General features: G+C 45.2%; 1 protein-coding gene across 2 annotated transcripts in view; it reads left to right on the plus strand.

Moving 5' to 3' along the window:
• The window catches only part of Lama3 (laminin subunit alpha 3), a 256,838-nt gene that overhangs the window by 62,697 nt on the left and 167,954 nt on the right, over positions 1 to 26,187 (plus strand). For both annotated transcript variants that reach the window (XM_085833379.1, XM_085833380.1), the window contains exons 3-11: positions 2,714 to 2,831; positions 3,475 to 3,593; positions 4,824 to 4,994; positions 8,340 to 8,431; positions 12,677 to 12,792; positions 14,903 to 15,021; positions 20,850 to 20,940; positions 21,487 to 21,618; positions 22,880 to 22,942. In XM_085833379.1, the coding sequence (XP_085689505.1) occupies positions 2,714 to 2,831; positions 3,475 to 3,593; positions 4,824 to 4,994; positions 8,340 to 8,431; positions 12,677 to 12,792; positions 14,903 to 15,021; positions 20,850 to 20,940; positions 21,487 to 21,618; positions 22,880 to 22,942 (1,021 nt within the window). The remainder of the gene's footprint in view (positions 1 to 2,713; positions 2,832 to 3,474; positions 3,594 to 4,823; positions 4,995 to 8,339; positions 8,432 to 12,676; positions 12,793 to 14,902; positions 15,022 to 20,849; positions 20,941 to 21,486; positions 21,619 to 22,879; positions 22,943 to 26,187) is intronic.

Raw genomic sequence — 26,187 nt, forward strand, 5'->3', positions numbered from 1 at the left:
AGGACAAAATGGGAACTCACAGATCGGGAAAAGATCTTTACCAATCCTACATCTGATAGAGGGCTAATATCCAACATATACAAAGAACTCAAAAATTAGACTCCAGAGAACTAAAAACCCCTTTTAAAAAATGGGGAATAGAGCTAAACAGAGAATTCTCAACTGAGGAACTGGAATGGCTGAGAAGCACCTAAAGAAATGTTCAACATCCTTAGTCATCAGGGAAATGCAAATCAAAATAAACCTGAGATTCCACCTCACACCAGTCAGAATGGCTAAGATAAAAAACTCAGGTGACAACAGATACTGGCAAGGATGTGGAGAAAAAGGAACACTCCTCCATTGCTGTGGGATTGCAAGCTTGTACAACCACTCTGGAAATCTGTCTGGTGGTTCCTCAGAAAATTGAACATAGTACTACCCGAGGACCCAGCTATACCACTCCTGGGCATGTAATAAGGACACATGCTCCACTATGTTCATAGCAGCCATATTTATAATAGCCAGAAGCTGGAAACAACCCAGATGTCCCTCAACAGAGGAATGGATACAGAAAAAGGATCTCATTTTTACCATTAATGATCTAACTGGGGTAAGATATTTTTCAAATATTTCACCCAAACCAAAATACTAGAGATTAAATGCAGAGGCAGATACGAAAACCCATTTGTTTTCCAATCTGTGAGTTAAAGGATTTACAGAAACAGAGCACTGCCAATATTCTTGTTAGAAAAGATAGTTTCTCATAACCATATAGCATTTATCCTCAGCACCGCTCTAGGGACAGACCTAATGGGGCTGGTGAGGGAATGAAGAAGACACAGAAAAGCTGGCCAGCTCCTTAGTGGAGAACCTCAGCACCCTGCAAGCTCAGCATGCTTATCATGTGGAGTTGAACAGAGGTGGAGTTACTGCATACAGATAAACGGAGTGGCAGGGCTATGCTAGACAGCTGGACCAAGGAGGCAGGTGTGGCTAATCTAGGTAGGAGTGAGAAGTATCTGCATGGGAGAAGTCTTAAGCCCAAAGGGGTTTGGAGAACAGAGGCTGTCTTTGTTCCTTAACATGATAATGAGGAAGAAAGCTATGGTGGATGTTTCTGCACATACTAACCACTCCCACATTTGGATCCCAGATGAGGGCTTGGTCTTCTCCTCTCCCTGGGCAGATGAGTTCATTGTTCTCTTGGTCCAGTGGACAAACTGATGGCAGTAGACACTCTGCTTAGAAGGCCACTGGGAATCTGTCACTTGGGATGCAGCCGGGGGTGGGGGGCAGAGGGTTGGAGAACAGGGGCTGTCTTTGTTCCTTAACATGATAATGAGGATTTGATAATTAGCCTGTGCTCTGCTGTTATCCTTCAGCATCCCTGGGGTTGGTTGTACTTGTTTTCCTCTGCCCTCTGTATCCTTTGGGGATGCAAGTCTCTTGTGTAGAATGCTGCACCTGACTGTAATTTATGCACATCCTCTTATATAATCTACAGATGACGACTTCTTCTTCTTCTTCTTCTTCTTCTTCTTCTTCTTCTTCTTCTTCTTCTTCTTCTTCTTCCCCTCCTCCTTCCCCTCCTCCTCCCCCCTCCTCCCTCTCCTCCTCTTCCTCCTTCTTTTTTCGAGACAGGGTTTCTCTGTATAGCCTTGTCTGTCCTGGAACTCACTCTGTAGACTAGGCTGGCCTCAAACTCAGAGATCCACCTGCCTCTGCCTCTCAAATGCTGGGATTAAAGGCGTGCACCACCAGTGCCCGGCTACAGATGACTTCTAATCTAATCTGATGTAAGTGCTTGTTGCATACTGCATTGTCTAGGAACTACAGACAAGAATGGTGTGATAACCTCCACCTCAACATTTTTGATCCTTGGTTGAAATTTCGTCTATAGAATCACCAATTTGGTCACCTGATTATAGAACTGTAGAACTCAAACTGCAAAGCAGATACTTTTTAAGGAAGGGGAGAGGGGAGTAAACCACAAGAAGTCCTGGGTGTTCCTGAGTTGTACTTTGCAGTTTAAGAATTAGTGGTTAAGAGAGCAGGAGAAACCAGAGCCCAGCTTCATTTCTTCCCGTGTTTGTGTCACTCTGGTCATAGGCAGAGAATGAGAATAAACAAGAAAACTGGTCCTAGGGAAAGTATCTGGGAAGCGAGGATGGCAGTGTAAGTGGCACGGGAAGAGGGGCACTACCCATAACAGCTGCTTAGGTCTCAGGCTGCAGCTCTGATCTTTCCAATACCTGGAGCCACAGGCTCTGGCACTCCTAAGAGAAGCTCTTGCTGTTCTGCTGGTTCTTGCTCCACAAAGGACTTAGCACAACATTCTTAGTGCTTGCCACCAGGCTCCTGATATATAGACATGATGAGACCGTGCAGGCTGGTTGACATTCAGGGATTAGATATGGATAAGATGGAGCAGTAGGACCAGTGACCACGTGTCCTTAGAGGAGAAGGGAAAATGGTTGATTTTGAGAATGAGCCGGACAAACCACTCCTGGGCAAAGATGTCCACCATGCAGGCAGAAACAAGATCTGCATCCTATAGCCTTGGGAATCAAGGCCTTAGAGAAACAGTCAGAGTCATGGACAAAGTGACTTTAATCTTTTCTTTTGCTGGTCCTGGGGATTGAACCCAAGGCCTGTTGCATACTAGGCAAGTTCTCTACCACTTAGCCATACTCCCAGTCCAGACAAACTGTATCTCTCTCTTTTTTTTTAGCTCTTCCATGTGGCTTATATCTTAATCAAATTTGCAAACTCTCCCCGCCCTGATCTTTGGGTCCTGGAAAGATCTGTCGACTTTGGGAACACCTACTCACCATGGCAGTATTTTGCACGTAAGTAAGCTTGCCTTCTGTGCTATGAGGGGCTCTGAGTATCTGAAACTGTCTAAGGCTATGGATTTAGTTTTCTAAAAAAAAAGGGTCTCAGTGTGGCTAGGTAGGGCTTGGACCTTCTAAGTTGTTCTCAAAAGAGCCCAATTTCTCAGTCACGTATGTGCTGATTCTAAGGCTCCCACATGCACATATGTGGAATGAAGGGTGCAACTCCTTTTATAATAATTTTGCTCCAACTGGTGCAAGGTGCCTGTAAGTGGGCTGCCACTTGTGCTCTCCTTTTATGATGAGTCAGGAACAAACTCCATCCTAGGCTTCAGGTTACTTACTTTGAATCTGTTATCTTTGTTATTGAACCATCTCAGTGTCTCAGGACCACACGATGAATCCAGGGAGCAGCACTTTTGCTTACTTGAGACATGAAGAGTTAATAACATATCTTCAACTGTGGTTCCTGAAGGGCACTTGAACTGAAATATCGGGTATTTCTTTTTCATGAATTAAAAACTTTATCCTAAGCCTTCATCTAGAAGTACAGGAGTTCTTGGTTCTTCTCTTTTCATCTCTCCTAAGGAAACACAAGGCATCTGAAGTGGCGGAGGAGAAAGCAATGTGTGATCATGTTCAATTACTTCCTTCCTAGATTCTAGAAGAGATTGTGTAGAACAGTTTGGGCAAGAAGCAAACATGGCAATTACCCAGGACGACCAGATGCTCTGTGTCACGGAGTATTCCCGTATCGTGCCTCTGGAAAATGGCGAGGTAATCAGCTTTGGGAGGCTGTAACACCAAAGACTCATGAATTGGTTGGAAGTTCTGTTTGGGGCCCTGGGTTCTCCCCAGGAAGCTAGAGTTTGGGATCCAGGGTCCACAGATCTCAGAATTCTGGTGACAGACTTAGAAGGTGGGTGGGTCACTGGTAAGTGGTGTTGATCCCTCCCATCTCTTCATGCAGATTCCAGTGAGACTGAGACATGGGAGGGGGGCTGTGTGGGTGTCAGGCAGCAGTGGTAAGCCAACATGGAGGTGGAAGAGGTGGGGACAGTCAGGGCAGAACTCCATGGAAATGGTGAATATAGGACTATAAACAGACTTTCAAATGAACTCTCCTTAGGAGTGTGAGATGTTACTCAAGTAGCTCTATCCTATTAATACTGTCTGGCCGGTGAATAGCTTATGTTTCAAAGCATCAAGGCTGGGATCTCATCAGCTGAGGAAACACGAGACCCTAGGCTGTTGTTCTTGTCCACATTTTCAACAGCATTTAGAACAGAGTTTCTCAATCTGTGGGTTCGCGACCCCCAGGGTCAAATGACCTTTTCATAGGGGCTGCATATCAGATACTTTCGTTATGTTTCCAGTAGCAAAATGACAATTATGAAGTAGCAACGAAATAATTGTTTGGTTGGGGTCACCGCACCATGAGGAGTTGTATAAAGGACTGCAGCGTTAGGTTGAGGCCGCTGCTCGGTTGATTGTGTCAGTCTCCTTTCCTTGATGCTCCTGGGCAGAATCATTTCACTGTGTTTATAGACATAACAGGAGCTCTCCAACGTTTCATAGTTTCCCCTCCACAGCCACCGGCTAGAACAGAGGTTAAGGAAGAAACATCTTCCCAAAGACTAGGTTTAAATGTAGAACCAAGAGCTAACACTCTTCTGACTCTCAAAGTCAGAGCTAGAGGACTCAGCACGTCCAGGGGCTCCTGTGAGAACCAGGTGCTTTGGGGGCATATGTTACTTGTAGTGTTTTGTTGCTACATTTTGAGCAAAGGACTTTCCTTTGGTGTGCCTTGCTTTGCTTTTCTCTTCTTCTTCTTCTTCTTCTTCTTCTTCTTCTTCTTCTTCTTCTTCTTCTTCTTCTTCTTCTTCTTCTTCTTCTTCTTCTTCTTCTTCCTCTTCCTCTCCTTCTCCTTCTCCCTCTCTCCCTTTCTTTCTTTCTTTCTTTCTTTCTTTCTTTCTTTCTTTCTTTCTTTCTTTCTTTCTTTTTTAGATTGTTGTATCCTTGATAAATGGTCGTCCAGGTGCAAAGAAGTTTGCTTTCTCTGACACTCTGAGGGAGTTTACTAAGGCAACAAACATCCGCTTGCGATTTCTGAGAACCAACACCCTCCTCGGGCATCTTATTTCCAAGGCAGAGCGAGACCCCACTGTCACGCGCCGGGTGAGTCTTAAGCGTCTTAATTTTGTTGTTTGTTTTGCTTGCCAACTAAGTTAAATTCTTCCAAATACCTTTCCCAGCCAGTGCTACTTAGGCAGAGGGGTGGTTCCTGTCTAAAATAGATATTAGCTATTTGCAGAAAAATCAGCCAGGCCTGGTGGTGTAGGCCTGTGATCCCAGCAGCTAAAGAAGCAGATGCAGAAGGATTGAAAACACAAGGCCTGATTAGCCTGCAAAGTGAGTCTGTCTGAGGCCAGCCTGGGCGACTTAGCTGTTAATCTAGCTCAGTAGCAGAAACCTGGGTTCAATCTCAAAGAAAAAAAACACTGTTATATCCAATATATGGTTATAGTGAGTCTGGTATTAGTGCACGTGGGCTAATTCTTGCTGTAACCGACAGCCCCCAAATGTTAGAGGCTGAAGAAAAATCAAGGGTTGTTGTCACCACCTAGTGTGCATCAGCAGCTGAGACCGTGCCTGTGTGGTCACTCAGGGTACCAGACCCCTCGTTTCTCCTGAGAATTCTCCTTTGGATTCCCTGCAGCAGTGCAGCAGATGAAAGAGAAAAAGAAGAAACCCACGTGCTCCAAGCTATTGACGTCACTTCCACCAAGACGATCTGGTTCTAGTGTAGCCCCTCCTTGGGAAAAGAGGCTGAGTAATGTGATCTAGTGTAGAACATGTGACAGTGAACACCGGTACTCTGTACTCTGAGGGAGATCGACGGGAGCATCTCCCATCCTCAGTTAGAATGGTACCATGGATTCTAGGGACAGAGGGAGCCAGTCAGGACAGGTGCCCTGAGCTCGCTCTTCTCCTGCAAGTGCCTAATGGCCCAACCCAACAGGAAGCTAGGGAGCCTGAAAGCCTATGGCTGCTGCTGACAGGGGTCAGCACAAGGGCAAGGGGCCAGGTCTACCTAGCAGGCTGGCTGGAAGATGCCCACTGTGCCTTCTAGAGTTTGCCATTTTAGTTAGTAGGCATGTAGTTAATAGGCAGAGGTTGGAGGTGGCAGCCTGGGAGAGATGTGTTACAGTTTTGAGGATTTTCCAGAAAGGTCTTATCTGGAGGTGGCACATCTGCATTTCCCATACTCTTAGCTCTCTCTGAACTCCTGGTAGAGAGGCTCAATGATGAGTATTTACAAGGATGAGCTGGGCATTCTGCCAAACTGCTAGGCCTCAGCTTACCTCTTCCAATTGTCCCTCTGCTCTTCCAATTACCTTTGTGAGTGTTGCAAGATGTGTGTGTGTGTGTGTGTGTGTGTGTGTGTGTGCGTGTGTGTAGATGCACACATGAGCATGTTGAAGATATCGGAATGACTCTGTGGTCCCATTCATGCAAGATAAGCCTCAGCCCGTAATTTGCACTCATATTTATCTAGTGCATTTTTTGTGAGTACTGCCTTTTCCATCAAGTGCCTTATAGAGTGTGCCACATATACCAGCCTGTCCCCACCCAACACAAGCTGCTTCTCTAACAGTGCATTGCAACACCAGCCATCCTGCGTGCCTTTGTGGAAGCTCCATGGCAGACAGCAGAACCCCATGCTGTTAACTGGTCGCAACGCCTTGGCAACACTGATTCGATCCAGTATTAAGTAAAGTGATGTCCTTGAGCTATGTAAGGTGTTGTAGGGATGCTTTGGCTTTAGATCAGTACTTAGTTAGGGAACATGAACAGAGCCCCGGCACTGAATGAATAGGGCTTCTGAAAAGGATGATGTGCCACTACAGCAGAGGGACAGGGACTCTTGTCCCCATGACTACAGAGGCTTAACTTGCTGACAGGCATTCTGACAGGCAGCACAGCCCAGGGAGAAAGATTGTTCCACACCCCACATTTCTCCAGAACCCACAGAGTCCTGAAAAGTTCAGAACCTTGGGACTTTTGAAAGAAATAGAGTGAGCAACTGGGCCTCTGAAATGTCTTGAGCGTGCGTGCGTGTGTGCGTGCATATGTGTGTCTTGGTCATGATGTGTCCTGTGTATGTGTGTGTCTTGGCTATGTTTTGTAGTGGATTTGATTTATTGCTTGTATTATGTAATTGAGTTCCCAAAATTACACAGGAATTCACATGTCTGGGTGTAAGATGCTGAGTGTCCCTGTCCCTACTTGGCTTTGATAAGTAAATAAAGTTGTCAGCAGCCAGTGGCTGGATGGGGAGACAGAGGCAGGACTTTTGGGTCCTTGGGCAAGGAACACAGGAGAGAGAGGAAGAATCACCATTGCCAGGAATGGAAGAGATGCAGGCTTGAGAGGTAGAAGAGAGGGAGAGAGAGAGTATAATCATGTAGGAGCTGGGGAAGAGCGGCCCCAAGCTGTATCCCTAATTGGGTTTAGGGTAGCAAAAATATAATAATTCAAGAGTGTTGGAGGGGAGGTGTTAGCAATGTGGAAGTTTGGGAGTGACCCAACAATTGAGTTGATTTAGTCATATTAAATATAAGACTTTCTCTCTCTCTCTCTCTCTCTCTCTCTCTCTCTCTCTCTCTCTCTCTCTCTCTCTCTCTCTCTCCCTCTCTCTCTCTCTCTCTCTCTCTGTGTGTGTGTGTGTGTATCTTTCATTTGAAAATCCAGAGCATTTGGGCAGGCAGTGAGGAGCTCTTTCAGTCACTACCAGGGAGATTAGAATGGATTAACCATACGACTGATACAATGATATGCCCTGCGTGTGTGTACGTATGTATATATGTGGTGTGTGTGTGTGTGTGGTCTGATTTAGCAGCTAAGCCTCCATTATTGGGTCTGCAGCCAACTCTGGCTGGTCTTTGGGAGTTTGAACTTTAGCCTTTTGAATATGAACTACGAGGGTTCCAACAACTGCCAACAGCTTGTGGCTCCTTCTACAGGTGAATCTGATCAATATTTTGGATATTTGGATCTATACAAATATTTTTCAAAATAGATTTTCTCCTTTCCTACACCCTGGAGGGGCAATTTGCATATAGTAGACACAAAATTCGTTTTTGGCAAATATGTATGCTTAATGTGTAAACAAACTTAAGACACTTGCATCATCTCATTTCAGAAATTTCCCTCCATGCATTTAAAGCATTTGCCTGTTTTAATGGAAAAATTGTAAAGGCTTTTTTAAAAACTAAGATTGATTGATGAATGCATTCATTTTGTAAGACAAGGTACAAGCAAATGTGCTCCCATTTGTGTTGAGGTCAGCAAGGAGAAATGACATAAGAGTGTAGAGCAGGGAAAAGCCAAGCCCACCCGTTCTGTGGGTTGGAAGTTGGTAAGAGCACATCTGTGCTGTGGTCTCTGGAAGCTGATGCTCTGTTCTCTGTCCTGCAGTATTATTGCATGGAAGCTGATGCTCTGTTCTCTGTCCTGCAGTATTATTATAGCATAAAGGATATCAGTGTTGGTGGGCGGTGTGTTTGCAACGGCCATGCGGAGGCGTGCAGTGCTGACAACCCTGAAAAGCAGTAAGTGTGGCCTGGTCTCTCCTCACCTCACTATGAATAACCCTAATTGTTCCCATGGGTTTTTACACCCTGTTAAAGACTCTACAGGAATGTTTCAGAATCCACAACAAGGTGATGTATATGTGTATGAGCATGTGAGTTCCCTGTATGTCAGCTCGTCCTTTCCTTCCCAGACTACCAGTGGGTCTATGGCAGACATGACTAACCAATCATAGCACCCTATAGGTCATATGGAATGCTGCTACCAAATCCCCAACCATGCTGGATGGCCACTAACAATTTTTAGCTACAGTTTGATTTTGCTTGTGTTTTTTAATTTTTAAAAATATTAGTTTTTATTTTATTTTAAATTTTCTTTTGTGCATGAATGCTTTACCTGCATATATGCCCAGTGCCCGAGGAAGCCAGAAGAGATCATTGAATCCCTTAGGACTGAGTTACAGACAGTTGTGAGGCACCATGTGGATGCTAGGAACTTAACCCATGTTCTCTGGAAGAGCAGCCAGCGCTGAGCCATTGCTCCCGCCCCTGGTTTGAAATGTAATTAATCTGGGTTTTCTGCCATGTTTGACAGCTCCTACCTCAAGATGAGCTTGGCACCAAAGGTGGAAATGCATGTTAGGGGTTCGTTTAGCATGAGCTCTCCCTATCCCCACTTCCCCCACAGAAAATCCTCCATGGTTGCCATTAAAGAGGCATTGACTTAGTCAAATAACAATCGGTCTCAATTAAATTCTGCGGATACAGAGGAGTTCAGTGGTAACCTGATGCTAAATGTATGAACAGGAAACCATCCTCTGAGGTGGCCCAGTGACTTGACGGACAGACGGAGGAGGCCCATGTTGGACAATCAGTAGAACAGTTTTAATCAAGAGTTTGCCATCCTGACCTCACAGCCTGGATAGCAACAGAATTACACTTTTGATTCTGAACTTTCGAGCAGTCAAATGAACAGGAGTCTGCCCAGGCTCATACATTATTGTATCAGAACCTAAACAGTCAGTTGTTTGAGAGAAAGATGATTGTAGCTGTTAAGACTACATAAGATAGAGATATCCATGAAAAGGCATTTCTCTTGACTAGGTCTGAAACATTTTTACAGTAGATGCAAGGCCAAAGGCTACCTCACCTTTAGACTGAGACTAGTACCACAGTGGCTTGGGCGTGTCAGCACTGTCAGACAGGTGCCAGGCTCTTTTCTGTGCTATGCTCAACACTTCCCTTTGAATGTATTTGGACCTCATGTTCCTCAAGCCTTGTTGCTTAAATATTCTTTCTGGCCAACATATGCCAAGTATTTCATTGGTGCTGAGCTGAGACTACCTCTCTTGCTGAAAGACCAGGTGGTCTCCTGTAGGCATAATGTTATTGTGCACTGTGTGAAGATTATCCTTGTATAATTCAGATGCTGATTTCTCAGCTCCCATATCTAGTTGCAATCCAGACATAGCATTGTCATGTTTGTTTCAAGTGTCTCCTGTTCTAAGATCGTGTAAATATAGATTCTCATTTGTTCTCTGACTTGTCAATAAACCTGATCAGCCAATGGCTGAGCAGAAGAGAGAACAGGGCTGGACTTCTGCCAGTCAGGGAAAAGGGAGGGAGGGAGAGAAGGAGAGAGGAGAGGAGAGGAGAGGAGAGGAGAGGAGAGGAGAGGAGAGGAGAGGAGAGGAGAGGAGAGGAGAGGAGAGGAGAGGAGAGGAGAGGAGAGGAGAGGAGAGGAGAGGAGAGGTCCTAAAAAGTCACCATGGGAAAAATATCTGAGGCAGAGAGAGCTATAACACATATTAAAATGCTAGTATTATGGGGATTTTTTTTCTGGGAGTTAGTCAGAATGGATTAGAGGTTTAGAATAGATTAATAACTGCTCAGCTATGTGTTGTAATCATAACATAAGAATATAGTCTCTGCCTCAATAATTTGGGATTAGAGAAAGACTGTCACCTCTTTGAAATTATGTTAACAGTCTCCAGCTATCATGCCGTGCCAGTTAAATCCATGTCAGCGCCTTTGCAGTCAGTGGAGCAGGGAGAAGGACGGTACCTTCTATTTGAAGTGTAACTCTTCTGTCATGCCACCCTCCTGCTGCCTCTCACAGAAGGGTTGTAGGGGTCCCAAGAGGCCCAGCCAGCAGCCTGTTCCACATGGTTTTGAGTCTTCCTTCAAACATATATGAGTGTGGCATTCCATTCCAAGGCCAAGGGCTGAGATAGATGTGAGATTGTAATTATTAAGACCTTTGCCTTGACAAATGATCCCAGCTATGTGCCTTGCAATAGAGCTGGGGCAACCTGGGACAGCCTGGTACTCAGAGAGCTTTCCAGTGGTTTTATTGTCATCTCTGTGCTGGAGGATAGGCTGAGAGTTCAAAACCATAGAAGTTCTTTTTCCAGGATCACTGCACGTTTCGATGAAGAAGTGATGCTCAATGCACCCCGGGAAACTTAGTACCTGCTTGCCCACTTGTTTTTATTTCTTACTCATTTATACCTATTGTGTATTGGTAGGCTCTTTCTGTAGCCCAGGCTAGCCTGGGTCCTGTATATCCTTCAGCCTCCCTGGTGGGGTGATAATAGGTGCAAGCCACCATACCAGGTGTTGTTTAGTTATTGTAACATAATGTGGTCTGGGAGAAAGAACTGGCACATCAGGGTTGGCTCTCTGTTATTGCCACTTGACCTTTGGCAAGTATGTTACTCTCTGTGCATCTTAGTTTTACCATCTGGGTAATGGAGACAACGGGGAAGGGGCTGACAGAATGTATACAAATTGCCTTGTTCTGGTACTTGCTCAGAGACTGTGTTCCAGATGACCCCACAATTGTGTATGTGTCATATATCATGGGGGGATTGGTTTTGATTTTGGTGCTGGGGATTGATCTCATGACCTTGCCCATGCTAGACTAGCAGGAAGAACTGATCCAAATAAAAACTTTACACTGGCTCTGGGGATGTAGCTCAGCTGGTAGAGTACGCATAGAACAATCATAAATCTCTGGGTTTGATCTCTAGTACCACATAAACTCAGAACCCATAAACCAGGTAGCCCCAGCACTTGGGAGATAGAAGCAGGATAATACAACTTCAAGGTCTTCCTCAGCCACGTAGTCAGTTCAAGGTCTGTCTGGGATCAATGAGAACCAATCTCCCACAAACAAAACATCTAAATCAAACCAAGTCAAACTAGTTTTCAAACTAAGGCAGGAGGATTTCTCTGAGTTTGATGCTATACCACCACCACACCACACCACACCACACCACACCACCACACCACACCACCATACCACACCACCACACCTCACCACCACACCCCACCACCATACCACACCACCACACCACACCACACCTCACCACCACACCTCACCACCACACCTCACCACCACACCCCACCACCATACCACACCACCACACCACACCACACCTCACCACCACACCCCACCACCATACCACACCACCACACCACACCACACCACACCACCACACCACACCACCATACCACACCACCACACCACACCACACCACACCACCACACCACACCACCATACCACACCACCACACCACACCACACCACCATACCACACCACCATACCACACCACCATACCACACCACCACACCACACCACACCTCACCACCACACCACACCACCATACCACACCACCACACCACACCACCATACCACACCACCACACCACACCACCATACCACACCACCACACCACACCACCACACCACACCACCATACCACACCACCATACCACACCACCATACCACACCACCATACCACACCACCATACCACACCACCATACCACACCACACCTCACCACCACACCACACCACCATACCACACCACCACACCACACCACCATACCACACCACCACACCACACCACCATACCACACCACACCTCACCACCACACCACACCACACCACCATACCACACCACCACACCACACCACCATACCACACCACACCTCACCACCACACCACACCACCATACCACACCACCACACCACACCATAACACCAGTACACCTACCACCACACCACCACACCATACCACATCACCATACCACACTACTATACCACACCACCACACCACACCATAACACCAGTATACACACCACCACACCACCATACCACCATACCATGGTACTACTACACACACCACCACCACCATACCATACCATATCACACCACCACACCACCTCTTTTCAGTGACCAAAATATGCTTTGCCTTTATGCTCAGGTTCCGATGCGAATGCCAGCACCATACCTGTGGAGACACGTGTAATCGCTGCTGTGCAGGTTACAATCAGAGGCTCTGGCGGCCTGCTGGTCAGGAGCAGCACAATGAGTGTGAAGGTGGGTGCTGGTGTGAAGCCGACGAGTTCTGTGTTCAGAGGAGAGGAGCCCTCTCCTCTCTACCAAAGGACTGATGGCAAGTGTGTCCTCAGGTCACAAAGAGAACTGGATCGAGCCAGCTTTAGTGACTCAGTTCTGTTTGGTATAAGGTGTCCCCCGTTTCCCCTACTTATGTGTTTCAGACTTCCAGTGGATGTTGAGGTTAGGGATAGTGGCCACCCTCGGGTGGGCTATGTGTTTCCTATATACACAGTTATGAGAATGTTAAATTTATAGATTGGGCACGGTAAAAGATGAACAGCAACTAATAATAAATAGTGTTGTGATGACAGCAGATTGTGATAACTGGCCAGCACTGCCATATTTGCACTTAAGAGCCTTTATTAGGTAAACCAGGGGTTAACAAGAACCTAAGAATCATTCGCGTTGACCCTGCAAGCTGATCTCATCACCAACAGGAATCCAGATGACTCTTGGGCTGGCACCAAGCGCTGGAGAGACAGGCTGCACCTTTGCTGCGCTGCCAACAGGACACACAGTCTGAAACACAAACTGTTTATTTCTGTGACTCCATACTTGATATCTGTAGACTGCAGGCAGCTGAGCTATAGAAAATGTAATCATTGATGAGAGGGAACTGGACACAGGGAAAATATCAGGCCTAAGGGAAACGTATCCTGAATTCAGTTATAAGAAGAGAAAAGACTGATTAATAACGCACAAGGTACTGTCCTGTTTGGCTAGGGCTGAGTGTTTTAACATGTTGGTCTTCCTGTATACTAAGTAAATGCCTTTGAGCCATACACCCAGAAGTCTTAAGTGCCATGCAGCCACCTTGGCCATTTTAGGGTGTGGCAGCAGATGGGCTGCAGCTGTCTTGAGCTGAGAAGAGAGGAGAGTGATGGTTAAACCTGACACATAGTAGGACACTGTCATGGATTAAATCACATGGAAGGGGAGAGAGACAAATGAGGAATAACAAGATCTGATTTTAACAGCAGAGGTAGAAAGTTTTAACACTGTAGTAGAATGTTAGAAGTGGTGGTTTTGACAAGCAAACACCAGGACATGTTACTGTAACATGTGTTACATGTTGTTACTTCTTGTGTTACTGTGATTCAAACAACAACACAAGCAACTTAGGAAGGAAGGCCCCTCCTTACATCTTCACATAGATAACTGAGTTCTGAGAAACATACATGTTCAGACCATACACTGAGCTGTTACTAACGTTTTAATCATATAGCTTAGTGGCTGTGCGAGGCATGCTTTGACTAGTCAAGGCTAATTTTATGTCCTGATCTTTTTGACTGATGGTTTAGATATTTTTAACATTCTTCCCCAATCACTGTGAATTCTTTGCTTTCACTCTTGGTGGCATTTAATATCATTCATAGGAATTCAAGGACTACAGTAAAGGTTGGTTGAGGGCCACTGTGTGCCCAGGACCAAGTTCCATCACAAATACATACAAGCCCATCTTCATAGGATATCTAGTCAGCCAAATGAATTGTTACTTATCTGTAATTAGATATTAACCTAAGTCCTATTTTTTTTTTTTTTACCATTCTACATAGTCCTGAAATTAAAAGTTTAGACCATTGGCCGAGAGTGTAGAATTTGGAATCAAAGGCATGACTTCTGGCTCTCCTTGTTTATGTGCTTGTCACTACGGATCATCTTGTAACCTCTCTCCACCTCAGTTTTCCTATCTGTGGTATGGGGAGAGTGTCACCTACCTTAGAGAGATTAAATAGAACAATTCACATAAATGTATCTCATGATATATAAAGAGCTGGACAACAGTTTGTAGGAAGACCAGCAGTGGCAGTAGTCCGGGTACATGGCTGACTGGTGTTGGAGTCACCATTGTTATAATTATATATCTTTTTTAAAAAGAGAAACCTTTCACTTACTACCAAACAAAAGGAGCTATAAAGTACATAATATTATATAATAATAGCCTTTGTGTAAAAAAAAAATCCCTGTAATTTTCCACAGAGTGTCCCCAGTGTTTCAGAATAGACTTTATTGTAGGCCACAGCAGAGATCCTGTCTGGGAGATGACTAAATGTTGCATGGTGGTTTGACCAAGAGTGCTTTGTTCCAGCCTGCAACTGCCATGGGCATGCTGTGGACTGCTACTATGACCCAGATGTGGAGCACCAGCAGGCAAGCTTGAACAGCAAAGGTGTCTACGCAGGTGGAGGGGTCTGCATCAACTGTCAGGTGAGTCACCTCTTAAAGTAGACACTAATCTTGGTGTTGGCCTTAAAGCCCATTTCCAAATAGATTTGTGTGGGCAAACCAGTCCTACACTTAACGTGAAGGGGTGAACTTGAACATACAAAAACGAACCAACTGTAAGGTCTTCTTATTCCACTTGTATAAGGCTTTTCATAAAAGGTCCTAAAACAGCTAGAGTTTATGTGGGGAACTTAAGCCTTAATCCCCACCCAGATAGATAAAATTGATTTGTTATTAAACATGGACCCACCTAAAGCTAGAGCTATAAATGGTTTAGAAGAAAACCCAGAATCCCTGTGAGACTCAGAAGCTGAGGGAATGATCCTCATGGAAGCTATAATCACGAAAGATGAAGAAATCAGATCTCATTGAAAGTCAAAACTTCTGCTCACCGGAGACACTGAAGAAGGCAAGTGGGCAAGCTGCAGACAGGGAGGGAGTATTCACACATGTCAGTCTATCAGGTGGGCAAGTTGCAGACAGGGAGGGAGTATTTACACATGTAAGTCTATCAGGTGGGCAAGCTGCAGACAGGGAGAGAGTGTTCACACATGTAAGTCTATCAGGTGGTTAGTAACCACAATGAATAAAGACTGCAGGTAACACCCAGTTATGTACAACACTGAAACAGACTCTTAAAAACGTAAGTACATGAAGCCGGCCAAGTATGCTTCAGTCAGGAGGGAAATGACAACCAAAACCAGAGGTGTAACTCCACCTCTCACCCCATGGCAGTTATTAAAAAGCTTGAGACGTCGAACAACTATGCACACCATCCACTGTCATAGCAATGCAACACGGTATACCACGGCTACGGTATACCGTGGCTATGGTATACCACGGCTACGGTATACCGTGGCTATGGTATACCACGGCTATGGTATACCACGGCTATGGTATACCACGGCTCTGGCAAAGGCCCAATGGTTTGTAAAAGGCAGCGAAATGTGCCCCTTCCTACACTGTGGTTAACCCCACTTGCAGTTTATCTACAAGAAATAGAAATGCTTGTTTTCAATCATTTAGAGCAGATAATGTGAACAAAGCTCAAAGTGGAAATAGCCTTGACCATCAGTAGTAAGATTGAGGGACAAGACCTTGCTTGTTTGAGAATACTAAGGAGCAAAGAGGGCCTTGGATTGATGCTGTGTAATAGCACTGAGAATCTTACAAGCATGTGGCAGTGGAAATCAGATTGTACAAAAGGCTGGTTATTGCCCGCCGCTTTTGTTCCCCCTGGTAAGAACACGCTCAGGGCAACCGGAATCTTCTGCAGCACAAGCTTTATTGCTTACCCCATCAGGAGCCAGTGGAGAAGGGAGCCAGAGAGAGAGAGAGATGGCGGAGCCCCCTCCCTTTTATGGAGGACTGTCCTCCGCCTCGGACGTGTCACTCCCTGATTGGCTGCAGCCCATCAGCCGGAGTTGTCGTCACGGGAAAGGCAGAGCACATGGCGTGGAAAGCTACCCCGGCACATGCGCAGCTTGCTTGTTTACTACTTAGAACACGGGTGTCAGTGCCATCAGCGCCATCTTGTAATGGCGAATGTGAAGGCGGCTCCTTACAGCTGGTGTTGCCCCACAGCCATTGGTATAGAATTCTGGAATACCAGATGAGTTAATAGAGGAAACTCAGCGTGTGATTGGCTCTTAGGAGGTGGTGGTGGGAGGGATGACTGTGAAGGGATGTGGGAATATTCTGAGGTCATGTGTTGTTCTATACTGAGATAAGGACCTGAGTTTCTATTTATTACATCCCAATTGCTGCCCCCTCCAGGGTCTCCCCCTCATAGACTCCCTCCCCCATACTCCTCTTCTCCTCTGAGAGGGAGGGGCCCCTGGGTATCCCCCCAGAGTCGAATTTCTTATTTGTGTGTATCTGTCTGAACTTGATGAATGAATTAAGAGTTTTGTACATACCAAATATACCATGTAACTAAAGAACAAAAATCATAAGCATATATTAAAGTCCAGGTAATTAAATCTATGCTTCAGTATTCAGTGTAAGGTGATTGGTGCCGGGAACAATAATCTATAGGTGGGGTTTGTATGGCTGTTCACTGGGACACTAGGAATTCCCATAACAATACTGAGCAGGAAAGAGGAAGGCAAGGCTTGAAGAACAACTTGCTGGAGCCAGCTTCCTCTTGACTTGTTCCTTGTGGTCCCACTGACAGCGACAGTGTAGCACTTATGGTTATTGGGATGCTGCTTAGAGCAATTCTATCTCTTGTTAACCAAAATGAAGTTGAACCTCCCCTCTGAAGACGGGGCTTTCTGAGTAAGTCTTAAGCTTGGTCCCTAGTTGTTCACATACATGGTGAGGTTAATAAATGTTGGTCTTCTATTCCGGAACTGTCTCTGTTTCACATGTACAGCTTTAAAAACAAAGAGATGGATCCAGAATCAGAACCTACGATTCTGTTCTACCTCTACCCCAAATCCTACAACACGCAGAAAAGATATTTAAAAAGCAAAGTGCACTCTCAGTCCAGAATCCATTATAAAATGAAATGAGGAAGGACTGTTGTTTGAAAAGACCAGCAATTCCAAAGGGCTTGAGAAGGAAGCAAACAGAAAACACACATACCTGGCAGGGCACATGACCCTCAATGTGGGAGGGTCATGTAGCCATCCCTGAGAGGCAGTGGAAGGAGTCGATTGTGGGGCTGGAGTCAATTCCTAACACTTTATTAAAATTTATAAAATGACCTGTGCTGAGCATAGCATGTTTTCAGACTTGATATTATAAGTATTTTAATTTCCTGAAGCCAGCCTATGACTTCAGTGCAATTTTAGGACTTTTGTGAAGATGGAGGCAGATTCTAAGCTTATTGGTGTGAACAAACGAGATTAGATAATTAGAAATGAGTAAATATGGGGAGACCCATCTTCTGAGGGGTAAAACTGTTGTAAATCTGTAGTTGGGAATGGATTTGGCACAGGGATTAGTCTGACAGAAACTAACACAACTTACGCCAGTTCATAGGAATGTTACAATTTGATTTTAAATGTCATGCCATTTATGACAAAAAAAAAGATGGACATTTTATAACTTATTTTGGAACAGTTGGTTCTTCTCTTGGGGAAAAATTAGTTGTGTATCTTATGCCACGTACACAAGAATGTTGGAGTCTTCCCTGATAAAGAAAGAGAAGGGACTACAAGACCAGTCAGAACTCATATCTTACAGAAAATCCTGTCTTCCCAAAATGCAGGAATTGGCTGCTTCCCCCGTCTCTGTTGAGTACCCACAAGTGAAATATGATGAATTACCTGCTGTCATCTCAGAGCACACAAGAGGCTGTCCCTAGAGACCTTCACATAGTATCAGTCAGTTTGTACCACTGTAACAAAATACCGGAAACTGGGTAGATCAGAAAGAAGAAACTTACTTTCTGAGGCTGTAAAGTCTAAGACCATGATGCTAGTAGGTTGAGTTGTCTGGTGAGGCTCCATCTTTACGTGGAAGGCAGAAAGCTAAAAGGGTCAGATTCTGCAAAGTCTCCCTTCTATTGCCCTTAATCCACACATAAAAGACAAGCCTTTGTGCTCTTCACTTCTCAAAGCCACTACCCCTTACCTCTAGTACACTGACTGATGTATTTAAGCCTAAATTCAGATCTTATCCTGAAGAGGAGTCAGCTACCAGAGCAAACATGGTCGCCATTGGTGTGCAATTGTTTTATTTCTTGGGTTTTCCATTTTAATTATTGGGTTAGGTTGTGAGATAGTCAAAGTAAGGTGGCCAGTTTCCAGAGATGCAGCATTTGAGTAGAGGCCTCAAGGAGGTAAGGGGATGAGCCGGGCATCCGTTGAGGGCATTGGAATAACTGACAGACAAAAGGCCATGGTAAGGAGCAAGATTCCAGGGTAGCTGGAGGAGAAGGGAGCTGGGAGAGGAATCAGATCATTCCAGAAAGGCACCAAAGTCTAGTTCATGTGGAACTCTTGTAAGGAAAATTCATTTCCTTATAAGAGGCAGGGTGGCCAAACAATGGACCTCTGCATGTGCTTGTTGTTCACAGACATGGAAGATAATAGGGTACAGTCAGGAAACAGTGCAAGGGACAGAGTTAGTGTTTGCTGGAAGAGCTCTCTGGAGGAATGCAGATGGCAGACACTCAGAGCAGAGCCTGGCTTCTAGGTGAGCACTGCATAGACTGCCTCCCTGGGCCTGGGGAGGTGGCACAACTCCAGTATTTGCTGTGCAGGCATGAGGACTTGGATTGGAGCTGCAAAACCCACATGAAAAAGGCAGGTGCTGACTTAATGGATAAAGGCACTTGTAACTCAAGCTTGAGGACCTGAGTTCAGTCCCTGGAGTCCACAGTAGAAGGGAAGACCCAACCCTGGAAGGCTGGCCTCTAACCCCTGTATGTGTACCATGCAGCGGATGCCATTGCACTCACTCACCTGGAGTCTGGGGGGATCCTCCGATGTTAAGCCTGTGCAAGCACAGCTTCAACCCCCAATCCTCCCAGCAGGGCTGCCTTCTACAGACCTCTGCTATAAACCTGAGAAGCCATCTTGACTCTTGTGTATTGACTTGCTTGTAGTCAGTCCAGCCAGGACCCTGTTGTCCGTAAACGCAATAGTATGAGCTGCCCTCAGACTGTGGAGGTCCTAGAAAACCATCATTGTTCTATCTGCAGTGTGTTGCTGTCTCTTGGTGTTTCACTGCTAAGCATGAACTGGGGTAGAGAGCCAAGGCTGCCCACAGAGAACATGTCTCATGACCTAATCCATTGGATTGCAAGCAGCGGTTAGCCGGAGGTCCTTACAGCAAGCAGTGGAGAGGAAGGCTAATCGGCATTTGGGTGGAAGACTGGGTGGGCTCCAGCTGCTGCTTATTTGCCCACAAGCTTCTGATGTGAATGTTAAGCTAGAGAGGTGGCCAGCATAGCATGGTTTTGACCTCAGTGTTAAAGTGGATTCAGGTTTTTAGCCCACAGGACAGGAGTGGTAAAAACCAAGGGTCTGAGATTAATAAAGCCCTGCAGGGAAAGGGCACAGATGCGGCCTTTGCTCTCCTGTGTTTCTGTGCAGGTTCTGTGGTGACCGCATTGGATTTGTTCTTGTTGACTTGCTTTGGCTTACCCTTCCGTGTGCAGCCAGTGCTCTCCCACGTTGGAGGGAGACAGACCCACGGCTTGTATCTCTTGGAAACTGCTGATGTGTGCTGGGTAATTGACTTTGTGGCAATTATAAAGGTTAATTAGCCATGGACTAGGAAAAGCCACCTGGCGCGGAACTGAGCTCTGCATGCACACACATACGCCTGCACCTCGTGCCCACTGTCCACTCACACAATAGAAATGCCCTGGGGATAGTTTCACAACAAAGACACGGATAAAATCAGAGTGACTACAGACAGAGATCTCTATATGCCTTCCTTCCACAATTAGAAAAACTCTAAATTTGCAAGTACCGTCTCATTCTTGAGTGGTAGTTATCCAGTCATTGGTTCCCCTAAGCAAAGCTATAGGAGCTGGCCTGAAGCTATGGGAACATGGAGGGATATATTTTTTTCTTAGTCAGATGTCAAGTCCGTTGAAGCAGTTTTTGTTGGGAGAGGGAAAAGCCAGGCCTGCTCATTTATTGAACCGTTCCTTGTTTCTCTTTCCCATGTGTGTGGTGGGGATTTCAGAGCCAAGGCGAACTCAGTGTCCTGTGACCCACATTTTGGGTCCTGTGATATTTTATATGACAGAATTATTTCTGTGGTGGATTATCACAGAATAAAGAGCTTTGGACTTCTCTGGTACGCTTCTAAGTTTTTGTTTTTGTTTTTTGTTTTCCCTTCAATAGCACAACACTGCAGGTGTGAACTGTGAAAAGTGTGCGAAGGGTTACTTCCGGCCCCACGGAGTTCCGGTGAACGCTCAGCACGGATGCATCCGTAAGTTTCATGTCAATTTCATGAGTATGACAGGCTGTGTGTACCGCCCTGACTGAGGGCGTCATAGGCTTGGGACCAGCTGACAGTCTTGGTTCCCTTGCCTGCCTGGTGTTGGCTCTGCTTCTCCCTAGTTGTCTCAACTCTCAGACAGCTCCATGTTTTCTCTGAGCCCCAGAATGCTTGTATGTAAATGATAATGATAATAAATATTATTTCATAAATATAGGTGAAACGCTATCAAATGTATCTAGGCAAGCACTTAATTCATTGGGTCGGTCACTATTAAATCTGCAATTAATATTGCTTCTTTCATTTTCTACTGGTTTGCCGTGTTTCTGTGATCTCCAATAATTCCAACTTTGTCATAATTAGAATCAAAACAGTATAGTATTAAGTCCACAAAGACTTAATAATATTCATAGTGTTTAGCTATAGCTTACTATGCACGAGAGATAGCCTGAGCCAATGGGCATTGCTAAGAAGTGTAGGGGAAAATCTGCTTTATGAAGTACAGTGAAGAACTGGTTTTTTGGTGTTTCCTCTTAGCTTGCAGCTGTGACCCAGAACGCGCAGATGACTGTGACCAGGGCTCAGGCCACTGCCATTGTAAGCCAAATTTCTCCGGAGACTACTGTGAGATGTGTGCAGATGGGTACTATAATTTCCCATTTTGCTTGAGTAAGTATCCAGTGTAGAAGAGAGTCCTCCTATCTGTCCCATAGGCAGCCTCTGGGTATGAACAGTGGGGGGCATGGAGGTTATGAGGGGCTAGAGACTGATGCATGGATGCATCCATAAGTCCCATGTTGATTTTGTGAGTATGACGGCTGTGTGTACTGCCCCGAGGGTGTAGGTTATTTTACATGAAAGCATTTCCCTAAGTTGGCATGACATATTTTAGAATTGTGTTTATCCTTGGTGTTGTACCACAAACATTGCCATTTTAATAGGTCAAAGGTCTCAGATGCTAGGAAATTCATCTTGATAGCAATCCATGAGCATAACTTAACAAACCTAGCATGTCGTACTTTGGGGGTTTGGGGGACAAGGAGTATTTCCTCTTTTTTCTGGTATATCAGAGGGCAAGCTGTCAGGGCCTTCACTTCCTCCCTCCGCCCCCACTGTAATGATCTGAGTGAACATTTGAACATCTTCATGAGGCATGTATATGTATATGTATATGTATATGTATATGTATATGTATATGTATATGTATATGTATATGTATATGTGATAGGTACATATATATAGTCTATCTCAGAAGAAGTGTGATACATTCTGTCTTGGAAGAACGGGGACCTGGGACCTGTCCTGGACTCTATGCTGCAGTACATACCTGAAGTTCTAGAGCAGTGATTTAAACAGCAGCCACTTTCCCTGTGGAGATGGTCCTACTTTGGATAATCAAATATGTTTACTGGAAACAATGTCTTAAGCCAATGACACGACTGTGACTATGGGAGTGGAGCAGAGCAGAAATTGCCTGTGCTAGTTTAGTGGAAAAAATAAGAAGGCACTTCACTTTTTTCAATGGAATAAGCAAAAATTCAGGAGAAAAACTTAGAAAAAAATATGTTCTTTAAAAACTACTCTCAATTTTAATTAAAAAAAAACAAGCAGTAAAACTTATGTTTAAAAAATTTAAATTTTATTTGTGTTTAGGCATTGCTAGCTACTCTTTGCACATAACTGTTATGAGTGACTTAGTGATTGTAAGCACAAAACTTCAGCCATCTCTGTTTGCTAATCTACAAAGCAGCCTGGCTTCAACCAGAAGGCATTTTGGTCACAGAGAGCTCCAGGAGCACTCCCTGAGTCAGTCTCTACATGCTGGATTTCACTGAGGGAGGAGGCCCTTGTCCCTGCTCAGTGTGACTAAGTGGTTCATGCTACAATTTCCTTAACCTTCCTTTGTGTTTTAAAATAAATTGTTTTGCAGGAATTCCAGTCTTTCCCAACTACACTCCAAGTCTAGAAGATCCAGTGGCTGGCAATATAAAAGGCAAGTAGTGCCGTTTTGATTTAATGTCAATGAAAATATTATGTTCCATTCCCTGTCTGGTGTCTGAGCACACTGCCAAGTCCAGGTGAAGTTCTGGAGTTGTGTGGGGCTTTTACAGGTGTCTCCTGGCCATTCTTGATTGTACTCTATCTTTTGAAAGGGCACTACCCAATTCAAGGACTTTGGATAGAGTCTGGATTATAGATTACTAGTTTGCTTAAAAACCTTTCATAGTAGCCTGTCATGCTGGCCCCCTGCTCCCCCCACAGGAACTGAGTTCCAGTTCTGTCTGGGAAGTAATCCCAGGGAGGAACAGGAAACAGGAGAGAAGGGCTTGGGGGGAGCCGCAGCACAGGTATATTAGCCAGGCCTAATGCACCTGGGCTACACACCACTGGATGATTTCAGGAGATGTAGCAAGACCCACCTAGATGAAGCCAGGGTACCTTAGTACCTTGGGGAAAGCTACTTCCACAGTTTGGCCTGCAGAAGGCTGGGGAGCACTGCAGCTACAATGGGTGCCCTGGACAGAGAGCAGCAGGTGTGTTTACGAATCATCCTTTTGGTGTAGAAAAGTGAGTTGTTACAGCACCTACAGAATGATCATTGTTTCACAAGTTTCCCTGTTATTATCAAAACACTAATCTGGCTTCTAAAAGCTTATTAGTGCACAAAGAAAAATTCTAAGAATTCTGAGAGCTTCTGTTTCTATGGGGTTTGCTGGGATAGAGGTAGGGACTCAGAACTCTAACAACAACAATATATATATATATATATATATATATATATATATATATATTTATTAAGACACACACACAAGCACACATGCAAGCACACACATACCACACACACAAAATAAGCAAAATTATGTTTCCATTGTACTGCTTTGCATTCTGTTGCTGGACCAAGATGTTAGATAGATCAACTTATAAGGAGGAAAGTGCATGCTCTGTTGGCCCATGCTGCTTTGGGCATGTTGGGGCACAGTGTATGGGGGCCTCAGGGCAGCTAGGAGACAAACAGGAAGAGGTGGGGTCCAATTTATTCTTTAAGGACACATCCCAGTGACCTCAATTCTTTTAACCATGTCCTGCCTGCCCCTTAAATGTTCCACCACTTCTGGATAGTGTCTTTCTTGCCCAAGGGTACTGCAGGCCTGATGCCTGGTGCTCATGACACTAGGTGAGGAGTGGGCAGGGCATGTAGTCTGAGGTGTGTGAGCATCAAAGCCCCTGTTCTGCATCTGGGCAGGAATTCTGCAGACATATAGTAACTCAGGCTCTGGGCTGCAGGCAGAGTGCTTTAGGGGGAAATATGTCAGAGGGTTGGGGAAAGCAAGGTTTACAAACTGAAAGAGTCATACAAAGAGGAAGAGCCGAGTCCTTAGGATAGGATGTCCAGTAAGCAAGGCCCATAGGTGTGACAACATGGATAGAAAAGGCCTGCAAGGGAAGTGGTGAGGCCTTATGGCAGCCTTTGTCAGCTACTGTAAAAATTAGTATTTGGCATGAGATGGGGTTCTGCACAGAGACCTTACATGTAAGGAACCTTATGGTGCTGTGCTGAGAATGAGTTGCAGGGGAGAAAGGCAGGGCAGAGACCCAGTGGGAGGCTACTCCAGTCATCCAGGAGGAAATGGTGGTGGCTGAGACCATAGAGGCATCAGTGGAGGTGACAGCAGAGGGGCAGGTACTGGATGTCTTCCCCAGAGAGAAGGGCTGGCTTTGAAGGGATTTCTACATTGGTGACAGACTATGTGACAAAGAGAAGACTCCAGGTTGACCCCAGGATGCTGGGGCTGTACACATAGATGGGAGAAGCTGCCCTTTATTAAAACAGAAAGGCTACCAACCAAATACGGTCTGCATGAGTGGGAGCAGCCTAGGCGGGGACAACCACAGACAGTTGCAGAAGCGTTTTGTACTGTGGTTGTTTCTTGTTTGCTCTGTGAAATAAGAAGCAAATGTGTTGCATCAGGGAATGAGGAAGGTGAAGAGAGCTTGGTGTGGAGGAGGGAGGCAGGAGAGCCATCCAGGAGTGTGAGCTTAGGGAATGTCACAGGACTGCCGGGTGGCACCAGGGGCTCACTCAGTCACTTATAACTGGCTTCTTGACTTAGCAAAGACTTCTGTTCTACCCACTCCTGTCTCCTCTGACCAAGTCCGGGAGCTGTGTCCCAGTAAGGAAGGTATCATTTCATGCACCGGGCACGTAGGCTGGAAGATGATGGTTATACTTGACTAGGTGTGTGGCATGATGTCCATAGCAGGGATCAGCAGGCACTTCCTTAAATATTTTGTATATTAAATAGAATGGAACTTAGAACAGAAACCTTGGGAACACACAAGAGTGTTTAGGTCTCCCATTGATAGTCCATTTACAATAATCTCCTTGTTACTCAGTTTCTCCTTCTGTCAGAGGAGGCTTGTGGTGACCTCAGAAAGGTGGGCAGTTGAACTTGGAGAGAAATTCAGAAGTCTGCTACACAATGCCAGGGAAACCTTGAGACATGGCCTGGTGGAACATAAATATTAGCACAGTTGTGTTTGAGAATTCTAAGACTCAGTGATCCACTGCATTTGCTGGCTTATTAATTCATTTTAATTATGTATTTTTATGTTTGTATATCTATAGAAATCTGTGTACATGTGTGTGTACTGCATTGTGTATGTGTACCCCTGTTGCACACACAACAAGTTAGAGATTCACAAAGCATGACTTTCTCAGTTGCTCTTTACCTTACTTTGAGACAAGGTTTCTTCCTGAACCCAGAGGCCAGCGCGTTGGCTAGAGTGGCCCCCCAGCAAGCCCCTGGGGTCCTCTCATCTCCATCTCCCAGCACTGGGAGTATGAGCATGCGCTCCTGGGCCTGGAGTTTTACATGGCTGCTAGGGTTCAACCTCAGCCCTCATGCCTGTGCAGCACATACTTTACAGACGGATCTCCCCAGCCCAGTTAATCCATTCTTAAAAACACCAGGTTTGGCAGAACAGATTAGATGTACAAATTTATAAGCTACTAGCAGATGCAGAGCACTGGATGAAGCTGGCCTTCATCCTACCTTGAGAATTCTGAAGGCCTGTAGAAGATTTTGTATTCTTATTTATAGTGGTTCTTAACCAGTCATGTGCTTTAAGATCCTTTGTTTTAAAGGCAGGCACACACACATGCACACACACACACTCACCCATACACCCCCACATATACCCATGTATATATCCCCACACACACACATGCATACACCC

Source organism: Mus caroli, unplaced genomic scaffold (genome assembly GCF_978045245.1).
Source record: "Mus caroli unplaced genomic scaffold, Mus_caroli_1 scaffold_19, whole genome shotgun sequence".
Taxonomy (NCBI): domain Eukaryota; kingdom Metazoa; phylum Chordata; class Mammalia; order Rodentia; family Muridae; genus Mus; species Mus caroli.